Here is a 12991-nt window from a genome sequence, read left to right as displayed (position 1 = left end):
TAATTTTTTGATAAACATAGTTTGTCTGACACTGTCCAGAAGAGTTGTGATTGATTCTGTTCAGAATATTTTCTACTATTTTTAACTCAATCCAAATGCACATCTGAGGCTGTCAGAGATGACGTATGTACTTTACTAGTAATCATGCATTGCACATTATTTCATAACCAGAGAAGGATAAAAAACAACAAGAGAAAAAAAGAATAAGAAATAAAGTTTAACGTGAACACAAGTTTATGAAACATTTTGCTACTTTTGGCTTGCTTTACACTTTGACATTGATACTCGAAAATCTTTGTTAATAATAGAACATTAGGCATTCTTAAAACATAGCTCATTGGCTCATTTTTTTTGTGTCACTTTTTTTGTGTTTCTTTATGTTGAATTTTCAATATTTTTTTCAATACTCTGTAGACATGCCAATTTCAAAAACGCGCGCGTAATGTGCATCATCTTGCAAGTGAGTTAAACAGTTTACTGGTTATCAAACTCTTGTTAGTGCATTAACAGGACCTTTTTTTCACAAATATGATCAATATCATTGTGCAATTTTTGTTAATTTGGAACATTTAATATCCTATGTTTTATTGTAATAAACTTGTTACTTTTTATCCCAGGAGAAGTTTATTTTTGTGCAAAAAAATGTTGATTTCGTTCCTGAGGATAAGACCCTTTAAAGCAATATATAAACTTCTGCATATCTCGTCCAAAGAAGTATGTAGAAATAACGGATGAAATATCATTTCATATTCCTCTTCATATCCTTTTTCCAATATCTTGAAGTAATATGTTTGTATTATCAAAATTATTAAAAAAAATTATATATCTTTATTTCAATGTCACAAAAAAGATAAATTATATATAAAAAATTCTTAAATTTAGATAGTAAATTAGCTGAATTACTGGTTATCTGTATGAATTTCTCAGGCTGAATTGAAAAAAGATTGTGATTTAATTGACTTTTTCATAAAGTTCTTTGGTGAGCTGAATATAATCCAACTACTAACAATAACGATTCATTAGATTTATATAGGCATGCTGCATTACTAGTATTTATAAAAAAAAAAACATTTTAAGGGCAAAATTGCAATAAATCAAATTAACTTCATATTTTCAAAAATAAAAGTTTTCTTTATAAGCAAGAAACTACCAGATTATGGCGTCAGTGTTATACAGAAACTAAATTCTTTATAGTATTGTTTATTTTCCTTCAGTTTTTTTACTATTGCAAAGAATAAATGACAATAAAACACATTTCTTTAAAAGTTTTAAAAAAAAAATGAGCCTTACTGTGGCATTATCCTCCCCAGGTCTTTTGTGACAACAACGATCAATCGATGGTGGGGATGCAATTTTCCCCGTTAAAATAGGTATCGTACAGGCTATATTTTGATAGTTTGAAATAAATAAAAAGGCATTATCTATTACCAGAGATGGTTACTTGGAAAAACTATATTATAACAAAGTCATGAAATGTACTGCATTGATATTAAATGCAAACATTGACTTATTTAGCAACGTCCAATCATGATATATACAATTTCGACATTTTGGAAATGAAAATTATGAAAATATAATGAATATTTGCAGGAAACTACGCTTTGACGACACTTTTTAATTGTATCAGATAAAAGAAACACTGTAGTATTGGAAATTAAATGCATTAAAAGTAGGAGCATGACATTATACGTGTCGTATTTTCTTGGTACAGCCAGGGATTTTGTTATGCAATATCAATACGATCACCAAAATACAAATTCATTAAACACACAGATCATGTACAAAGGAAATGGCGAAGTTCTGTTTTCCTTTCAGTTCTGAAACGTCTCCGAGATCTCCGAGATTTGTTGTACTGATACATGGTCACTTTTAACAATTTGAAGACAGTCATTTCATTGGTTGATGTAATAATCATCAGAACAGAACGTAGACTGTAGTACTGTCAGTTATTTGTAAGTGAAGCATCAACCAAAAACCCGTATTTCAAAATATGCTCTTCAACTTCGTACTTTATAAGGCCTTTTAACTATTCTGGTTCCAGAGTCACTAATAAGTCTTTTGTAGACGAAATGCACGTCTGGCGTACCAAGTTTTAAGCTGGATATCTATTATCTATTATGAGTTTATCATATTGACCAACATAATTAAACTAGAAGGAACAGGAAAAAAAGATCACAGCACATGACTGAAATAAAGTTAAAACAGAAACAAAGTTAGATCAAATTCAAAACAGATGCAAAACATTCAACCTCAAATCAGTTGAAGTGTAGTAATAACCCCTAAACACTAACTAAAGTTAAGGCAATATAAAGCGGAAGAGAGAAATGAGATTCCCGATAAGATTAAAAATATTCAACATCCCTCAAGCGACACTGTCATAGTTGTACGTATTAAATCACCATTGAAAGTTCATAATAATTAACACATTGCACTTTCCAAAACTTGTTTTTCTTGAATCAACTTTGTTTCCATGTTAGAATTTTCGTAGGGTGGATATATTGCATCCTTGCCTATACAAACCTTATAAATTTAGAAAATTATGGAAAAAAAACTAAGGACTGAACTCTTTCAGCGAAAGTTGACCTTAGATAGATTTAGCTATTGTCCTTTTTGGTTATATAGCTCATCAACTTTTTTGGTTCTTTTACATCATTGGCTTTCAGATATCTGTTCCAAGCGTTCCCGATGAAGGTGAATCAAGAAAGGCGCTTCGGACGCATGATATTTATAAAGAGTTGTTTTAATAATATATGGAAAAAACATGTTTTGAATTTTGAATTCAATTGCATAATCTCTTTCTGAAACCCCCATTTTTACCATAAAAGAATAATGCAATACCGGGTAAACATCATTTTCAGATCCCACTCTGTACCTATGCTCATTCGACATTTCGTCTGTACTCAATTCGAATGACAATTACAAAGATGTAGGTAAATGTAAATTTGTCTTATTTCTATTGTATGATTCTTTAATCTGCTATTCAATACAAGAGAATTTAAAACTTGATATCATCTTTTTTTGTACAGCTTTTATGTATTGAAAATGTAATGTGATCTTTAAAAATTTTTCAATTCATTGCAAAATATGTGTTAATGTCGAATGAGAAAATGTTTAGCGGTGTGTAAAATAATTACATTCGAAATAATTATCAAAATGTCATCCTAACTGTCTTAAGTAACATATGACGAAGACTTGTTTTAAGTTCTACCGGAGAAGACTTTCCTATTTGTTATGAAAGAGTCTTCATGAACCTTCAGACGGTAAATGTATAATGCTCTAAGTGAATTGTACCATGGTCTGATGTATAAATAATTACTGTATATTTCAATATAATGAACAATTACTCAACATAGCGCGTTAAATCTATTGTTTTGGATAATTTCTTATAAAAGTAAACGAGAGACGGTGAGTACTAACGCTCTTCTACTAATGACGTATAATAAATGAATAGTAAGTTTAATTATTTCTTTTGACTTTGATTCTTAATTCGCTTCACATGAAATTTCTATACTTTAATACGATTAACCTGACGTACACGTGCATAGTTTCATGTAGCAACATAATGTGCATAAACTTCAACATCTGTGATGCAGTGGCATATAAAAAGAAACATGTTTGTTCCTTGTAAAATATATTTAATAGGATTTTGCCTTCTAACATGGGACATAACATCGTGTTTATCAAATAAACTTTGCAATTAACCATGTAAACAGTGGCTTTTAAGTCTTTAAAGCTAAATAAAAAAATAACATGTATAATCATATGTCAGTGCACATGCATGAATATGGAAAAGGTAAAAATAACACCTCATACGTAAATCTCAAACATATGTTTCTTTTGATCTGATGAAATTTTCATATAATTTTATTATTGTTATTATTATTATTATTATTATTATTATAAAGCCAATCTTTAACTATCCAAATGCACTACTTTATTTTACTTGCATTCAAATAAGTAACTATCTATAGTTTAAAACGTATTATCCTGCAAGATGTTTATCATTAAAATAAAATGAAACTGGCTTACAAAATTATAAGCCTGGTATCTTTGATGATTTTTTATCTCTAGAATCTTATTTTGTAAAGGAGTAGGTCCAGTAAGACCCCTTTTTGGCCCCAAAATATAGCAGTTTTACAAAATTGTTACAATGTAAACTTTTAGCTATTTATTGGAAAGTATAAGACTTCTGCTACATAAAAATGGGCTGTTTTTGACAATACAATGCACATATATCGGGTACTAGCATCATTTAGTCATGCTAAATTACTGAAATCTTCACAATTTTAGAATTTGAGTTAAATTTTAGACGGTTTCCGTCTTAAATGGAAGTGGCCGCATTTGTGTTCATTCTTAATATTTGAATGTAAGTTGTATTTGATGATAATACATAACATATATAAAGGTTGAGAGTGAACACGGATGCGGCCACTTTCATTTTTGACAAAAACCATCTGAAAAGTGACACATTATGGCATATTTGATAGATTTTTCATATTTAAGCTTGAATTAGAGCGTCTGAAATGACTAATTTAGTTAAAATCTTTCATATAAACTAATTGAATCGAATGAGGTAGACACTTAAGTGTTTAAAAAGTGTCCAAAATCTTTCATCAGATGAACCTGAAATTTGAGGCCAAAATCGGCCCTTACCGGACCTACTCCTTTCAAACTTTTATCTTCCGTTGAATATAAGAATATTGTTTGGGAATGATACAAATTCACATTATTTCTACGTAAAATGTTTTCATCTAATTTATTTTCAATCAAGACATTAGGATGTTCTGCTTAAATCTGTTGCTGACTTCATTTATGCTTCGTAGGTATGTTGACATTTGCACCCAGAGAATTTGATATAGGCTATCCCATAAGCATATGCGAGCATAAAAATTAGAATCCGTAAATTTATTTAAAATGTAGTATAAACAAATATCGAAAAACATTCTTTTAAGAAGCATATAGTTTGCGCTACACATTCGACATTCAAAAAAAAAAAAGTTTTTATTTTGTTTCATTTGTTTAACAAAATATTTAGAGAATACACTGCAACTTATTATGATGGTAACGGACAATTATTTCATGAAATTCTAACATGTGTTATATACAAGTATGAATGCATCCTAGAGGTGACATTGTTTCACGCTTTTGCAGCAAAACATTTAATAATACATGTATAACAATTTTGTTTTTATTTAATTTATTCTATTGTAACTAACCAACTCTTCAGAAAATCATCCGGGGGAAATCCTCTCGTTTTTATCTTTTTAAATACGGTTTAAATAACCATGAGGGAAACACTCAGTTTACCGTTTTTTTAAAGTATTTTAAAACACAAAAGATAGATTTGGCAGAGACCAATCAGTTAACATAAATATAACTTCAAAAGAGAGTGAACAAGATGTAAATATTTTTAAAAATGCATGTTAAAAAGATTGCATGTATCAGTAAAACATTTTTAAAGTAGTTTTGAAATGCAACAGAATGTTTTTGCAGAGATTAATCGGTTGACATAGATATAACTTTTGAATAAATATATTGTGTACAAGATGCAAAAAAATAGAATAAAAAAAAATGTTCAAAAGATTGCATATATCAGTTATAAAACCAACGTGAAGTTTTCCAAAACATCAACCCTTTATTTCATTAATTGGAATCTAAGTACTTATACATCCTTGGCTTTCGAATTTTTTGGATGTGATCGTTTTTGATGAAGGTAAAATAGAAAAGTCCTTAGGCCACACAAATTTATAAAGAATCATTTTTATTATTTTCGTGAAAAAGTAATGTTTCCTCTTTCAGCAAGTGTTTCACCGAAACTATGGAAAAGTCAAAGAGAAACGGATAATATATTTCATCATACATTTATGTGCAAAAAGATCGAAGAGCTATATGCTCAAAAAGGACATAAAAAATCAAAGTAAAGTAGTCAAATAACATATATATCTCCACCCTACAACTGGACATTAATTGTCATATAAATGATCCTACTGCGTTTATGTTCCAGTTGCACGTAGCATGCTTGCATTGAGTTTGACGTCGTGCTCGTTGGATGAATTTCTGCCAGAATGAAATTTTCCGCATGCAAGTCATATCATGTAATAAAGATTTCGAAAATGTTTTTGAACTTTAACTATGTTTCATCGTCAGAAAGCTTGAATCGACACAATGGTATTATGTACACTAGGATGAAAATATAGAAATGAACATGTTAACCAAATCTGTTTAATAAACGGTTGAAAAGAAACATGTTCACGACATATTGTTTTGCTTACAGTAAAGGTATGATTTTTACTCCTACCAGCTACATTAATAATGAAACTTTACGACATAGACTTTAAAAAGGCTACTGCCGCAGAAATCTGTTATTTTTTTCGAGGTTTTGTTTTTCGTTTTAATTTCATTCTTTAGATATAGAAACGATGAAACGAGGACTTCGATCTAGTTATTACAAGATCAACTTTTAAGTCAGTGTGTGGGAATTTTAGATCATTCTGTCATTTAGTTGTTTTAGAAATGTCATTTAGTATTAGGAAGTGTATTGTAGTAGAACTGTGTACCTGTTATATATTTAATAGATCTCATATATTACATAACATCACCAACCAACTTAAATTCAAAACCCTCTTTTTTTAATTATTTTTGGAATCAAAGAAGGGAATACATTACACAGAATAGAAGTACGTGCAAGTGGTGGTCCTTGTCTATACAAAGTAAGAAGACAAGTATAAGTTAAGTTTTATAATATCGGTGAAGATAATATATAACTATTTTGTTAATGAATATCTATACCGGCCCGCTATAAGGCATTTTAGTATATCAGGATTTTTTAATTATTAAAACAAAACAACATTTGAATACATAATTTGTGATGAATTCAGTTGAGTTCCACAGCCTGTCACTTACGGACTTGTCTGTTACATACAAGACGGCAAAGCACCCATACCCATACCACACAAGCTTATGTCGATCTGAGCAATTTTTATTTTCGATAAATAAAAAAAATAACAATAGTAATAACATAATAACACTATGTTATTATTTTCCTGGAATTTCACTACCTGTCGTCTTGTGGACGTGTCTGTGACATAAGAGAAGGTAAAGCACCTGACATAAATAATGAAGATAAATACTGACTGCTGGTTGGTATCGGACACCTCGGTCTTACTACAGATTGTTCTATATTGTTCACCAGTGATGTTATATTTGGATGGAAAGTTGTCCAATAATTGTTACTGTGAATCATTCTTTGAACAGTGGCAAAGTTTGTTGCTTCCGTTAATAATTCAAGTCCAACTGCGGTTTGTCTTTTCCATTTTGTTCTGAAAAATCATAAATAAAGATATATCAGTATCAAGGGTTTAAATAGTAAGTCCTTAAATCCTTGGGAATGCACTTTCTGAAGTTTTATCATTGAAAAAAATTCATTTTTGTTTTTGTAAATAATTTTAAAACGATAAAAAAAAATACATAAATGAAATTTGAGTTCATTTAAAGGGTTTCGAGATTTCAAATTAGGAAGTCAAATAATCAACCATCATTGAACCAATTTTGAACTTAAACGGTCATTTTCTTTAGCGAATGAACAATAATTTTAAGTCATGTTCAGTCTTTCATTTGATATCAGATTGATCTACTCCTGTTCAAAGAATCGCTTAAAGTCAGTTAAAATCTGTTCATTCTTTTTCAGACTTTTCAGTAGCTGTAACAAACAACATACTGAATTGTCTGAAAAGGCACTGCGCATTTCTGGATTGACTGCAAGCAAACTGTCTGAACAGTTCTTAATTTGCTTCAAGAAAACATATGAAAAATACCCTTAATTGGTTATAACACTTAACTTTTTAAATGTCTGTCTTTTGAGATGATGTTTATATCAAAATGCCCGTATTTTTTTTTACTTTAATCCATTTACTAATGCGGAAAGAAAATAACAAAAAAAAACAACCCAGAAACAAGAAAATGTAATACCGATAAGTTAGGAGCAACAGTAGTTTATTAATGCTCAAATTTCATATATTCATAACGAAGATACAAAAAATCACAAGGTGAAAAACAAAAACAAAGAGAATCGCATGAAATCCAAAAGGAAAGAGACCAGATTCGTCGACTGTATGAGCTTCTCTGATATGGACGCATGACACAAAGAACATGCCGTGACAATGAATCGACTGATGATATTTATCAGCCTTGAATCAGTCTCTTACGCGGTATGGTTTTTGCTCATTGTTGAAGGCTGTACGGTGACCTATAGTTGTCAACTTCCGCATCATTTGGTCTCTGGTGGAGAGTTGTCTAATTGACAAACATACCACATCTCCGTATTTTCATATATGAAATAAATTACTTTATGTATAACAAAATTCAACATTGCTATGCGTATCTATCATTTGCAGTCATTATTGATTTTTCGCCCTTTTATTCATATGAAATAAGCTTGGAGAATGAAAGACGATTATCTTGACGCTTTTAAAATCATAGTTTTGTTTGCCATAGTTTTTTTTTTATCTTCGTTTTAGGTTGTTAGTTGCCCAATTCATTTTTTTTCTCTACCTTTATTTACAAAACATTAACGTCTCCTTGTATCATTTGTAAGAGTTTATGAATAATGTATTAAAGATCATGTTGATCTCAGTCTTTTTTGCATCATTGTTGGGAGCAAACATGATTTAATTTAGATGTTTATTTGCACATCTTTTGATTAACATAAGAACATTTATTTCTGTCTCAATATTTTTCTTCAGATTCTTATGCTTCATTGTATGGGATAAAATTACTCACTCTTTTAAACAAGTTTGAAGAAATTGGTGGATATATTTTCCAAAAGACCACAAGTATAATATAACTTAGCTGTGAGATCACGAACTGATTAATATTCATATACCAATTATGGTATTATTTATTCTTGGTTATAAATATATATAGTGAACCTAATTGAGATCAACAATTATACTAATCATTTTTTTAATTATAATATGAAGGACACATTTGTATCTATGGTGAGTTTATTAAGTGTTTATATTCTATATCTATATTACTTTTAATGTCTTTTTTGAGTTTATTAAGTGTTTATATTCTATATCTATATTACTTTTAATGTCTTTTGGTATTGTGGTGCAGCCAATATTAAAGAAATTAAGGATAGAACACTTTGCAACCGGTTTCCCATTTTTCTCGATTACTTTTCAAAGCAAGATGTTTGCTGTTAAAAGGGAAGATATAATATGACCATTTTATGTAGCTCATTTATTTTTTAAAATATTATAATTTTGTTTTCAAATACCATCTTTCAAATGTCACAATACATATAGAATAATGGCAAGTTTGTTTTTGATACGGACTTTTCAGAAAGAATATCAAGCGAGCCAGCTAGGGCGAGCTGATATTCGAGCTGATAAAGTCAATACCAAAAACAAAATTGGCATTGAACTTTTTGGCAATTCGTATTAACAATATTTTTGTTGGTTCAGAATATGAAATAAAATGAAATAGTTAGTAAAACTATTTTTACGCGTACAAAACGTTAAGTTGTTCGGTTGTATGATTGACTTCGTGTGCATTTCATTGATAAATCGACGCTGATGGACACGCGTGACGTTGCTGCACTGACACGTAACATTATTGTCTAATATTATCGAGTATCAGGTCTTGTTCCAGAAAAAAACATTAGGCAGTGAGATCAAATGGAAAATGTACAAATTACCGACAAATAAGTATATCATATATCAATTTTGATATTTTTCGAATTTGTTTTACAAATTTGCGTTTTGGCTCCAAGCAACTTGCGTACAAGAAAATTGCTGAAACTATCAAATTTTCCATTTTCATCCCATTCTATAAATATGAATTTAAGGTTGTTTGCCTTATTAGAAAATGAAGGGGGTGCCATAATATTGACAACTCAATATAAGTTATTGCCATTAGTTTATATAATAAGTAAATGGCTCAACTTCCAAATAAGAACTTTAAAAATAAACGTTATCCAAAAATTATAATATTTGTTCTTATATGCAAAATGCACAGCATCTTAAGTGTTATATTAATACAAACCTTCGATTTTGATACCACGTTTTGACTTGAGTATCTGTTAGATGTAACCTTTGTGCAAGTTCCATTCTATCTTGAACACTCAAATATTTTTGTCGCTCAAAACTCTTTTCAAGAACACGCAGTTGATTGTCGGAAAATGCAGTTCTTGCTTTTCGTGGTTTCTTTGGCTTGTTTAATACAAATGTTGGAGATTCAGAATTCCCTGTTATAAACAACATTGGACTCACTTTAAATGGATCCAAAATATAATACATCATATAGTATTCAATGTTAAAATTTTCATCCTTTGTATAGTAATTTTTTCTTGATGTATTTGTTTGTTGTTTTTTTTTTTTTTGCACTTTTAGTTTATTCCTTTTTTCAAAGAATTGCCTTGTTTTTTGTTTGATTTTTTTGCTTTGTTTATTTGTTTTTTGTTTTTATTTTTTTTAATTTCTTTTGTCAGAAATATCTGCTATGAAGAGGTCGTCTGTACAGACTGATTTAGTCCAATTTATTTTCATTACTATTATTTTTTTCTATTTTTTTTTTCAATGTCAATTTTTGACCATTATGACATTAGACTGCATTAGAATAAAATTATGCCAATGTTGTTTGATTTTGTATTAAAATATATTGTTTATGATCTACTTATAATTATCATATTTTATATATATATTAAATATTGTATGTTCTTTTTTGTCATTAAAATTACAGGTTTAAGTAATATTTATTATTTTTTAAACTAAAAGGAAATATTATGTATTTATTTCAGTGCAGTTTGTTATCTTATTTATATATATATTTCAAAAAGTGTACCTTTGAAATAAGTAAACCTAAACATAAAATGTGTATAACATTTTTGTTGATAATGATTCATTCAGAGTTTGCTGGGTTCAGTTATTTTCTAGATTATTAACACTCATGGGGAATTTTTAGAGACAAGTTTGGAAATTCTATATGTATGAATCCATGGATGAAATTTAACTAAGGGAAGAACTCTCAAAAGAATGATTAAACAAAAACTCATCAACGATAATCGTTTCAAGTTAATATTATCGTCTCAACTATGATAGTTTTTGTAAAAATGGTAAAATGTATCTGCAGAGTTTAACAAATAAAGACTTAAAATAGGCCATGCTAGTTTTTTTATATTTGTAAAATGCGGACTTTCATTAAAAATATGTTTTCTGGTTGATAAGGGTAGGGCATACTAAAATATATATGGTTGTCTGAAGAAAATTTCAGTGTAAATCGAGTAAAATCCGTTAGTTAGGAGCAAAAACTATCAATAATATTGCACATATTAATGATTTTTCTTATACTGATAAATATGATTTGATATTGGATCAATTCTGCATTATTAAAGTTCTGGACAAGCATACAATTCTTTTTTATGATTTTTTAACAAGGTTAGTATTCTACTAATCGATTTATTTATTTATTTCTCAATTATTTTTCAGTGATATTTAATTAATTTATTTATTCATTTCAGTAATATTAAATTTCTGTGTAAGATTAATCATTAAACAAGAAATTTTTGGTATTAAATTTCAGTGCTATAGTAATTGGACTTTATTTAATAATCTACATTGCAAATAGAAGAACACATATTTTAGCTGCCTAAACGACATATTCCAAAAAATTCAGTGTCATTTTAAAGAGTCAATGTATCATTCACCTAGCACTAAAAGCAATAGACATACCTCTTGATCTATCGAATGGACTTCCTACTTCCTCATTGCTACTAGAATTCGAATTCGAATCGGATTCGTAATTTAATTCTTTTTGTAGTGCATTGGTATCTGGTCGTTTAGAAGTGTTATCATCTTTGCGTAAAATGTCATTTATAAGAAATGATGGTCGCTGCTGTGGAATTTGAGGAACGTGTAACATACCATGCGAACTAGCACCACTAGCTAAAGGTCTTTGACTGTTTATGGTACTAAGAATAGATGATTTGTTTTCCGAGATAGGTTTGTCAGTAGTAGAATCACATAAGTCCTTATATTCATGTGAAGAATTGCAAGAGGTACTTGCTGACTCCGAAAGAACTTCTGCTAAGGTAGTAGACATTATGTTTATCTTATAGTATTTTATGTATTAAATTTTTAACAAACTCTATTCAGTAATCTAGACGAATAAGGCATTAATTTCATGTGTTATATTTTCCATTTCCAAATGAATGTAAGAGAAAATTATCTCAAGATTTTTCTTAAACGAATCAGTTAAGAAGATTAATTCAGTTAAGATGTTACATGCAGTTCAAGGGTCACAGGCATTCATATTTTATTTTATTTATTTAGAGTTGCAGAAAGTTCATACTGATATTATAATATTATTGACATGAAATTGATACCTCCCGTGGCTGTGAAATGATTGTCGTATTATATTGAACCAACCAATCAAATATATTCTTTTAATACAGACAACAAATCGTATCTAATACAGCTGTCAATAGGCGGGACCTATCGCTCAGGTATCTAGTAAGGTTACTAAAAGAGCTTTAATATAATTTACGCTTCATGGTTAAAGTTTTACGTAATTTTTTAAAGGAAATTAAGCATATTAGTCACTCTGCACTCTGATTATATGCAGTTAATGAATCAATTGTCAATTAAGTAAGCTATAGGAAAAAGAATAAAAGCTTTCTTAAAATTAAAAAAAAATAATAATGTTCTGCTGTATATAAAGTATATGATTATAGTTATTATAAATATACACGTAAAACACCCAGATATTTAAAAAAAAAAACAATAACCTAAAGGGGGTTTTATTGTTAGTTTGATTAAAGAAATAATTGTTTTAGTGATTTTATATTTTGTCCCATAAAAAGTAAAATCACAAAAATACTGAACTCCGAGGAAAATTCAATCGGAAAGTCCCTAATCACATGGCAAAATCAAATGACAAAACACATCAAACGAATGGACAACAACTGTCATATTCCTGACTTGGTACAGGC

The 12991-nt window shown here is 29.3% G+C and overlaps 1 protein-coding gene across 1 annotated transcript; it reads right to left on the bottom strand.

Moving 5' to 3' along the window:
* Positions 1 to 6834: 6834 nt before the first annotated feature.
* On the bottom strand, positions 6835 to 12178 carry LOC127728784 (homeobox protein ceh-31-like). Its single transcript, XM_052236400.1, has 3 exons — positions 11733 to 12178; positions 10048 to 10249; positions 6835 to 7319 (listed from the first exon to the last, which is right to left on the bottom strand). Exons 1-3 carry the CDS (start codon positions 12100 to 12102, stop codon positions 7055 to 7057), a joined length of 837 nt encoding a protein of 278 aa, XP_052092360.1. The 5' UTR covers positions 12103 to 12178; the 3' UTR covers positions 6835 to 7054.
* Positions 12179 to 12991: the final 813 nt, after the last annotated feature.

Source organism: Mytilus californianus, unplaced genomic scaffold (genome assembly GCF_021869535.1).
Source record: "Mytilus californianus isolate M0D057914Y unplaced genomic scaffold, xbMytCali1.0.p SCAF_2, whole genome shotgun sequence".
Taxonomy (NCBI): Eukaryota; Metazoa; Mollusca; class Bivalvia; order Mytilida; family Mytilidae; genus Mytilus; species Mytilus californianus.
Note: the sequence above shows the minus strand (reverse complement) of the source record. Positions and strands in the feature narration are given on the sequence as shown.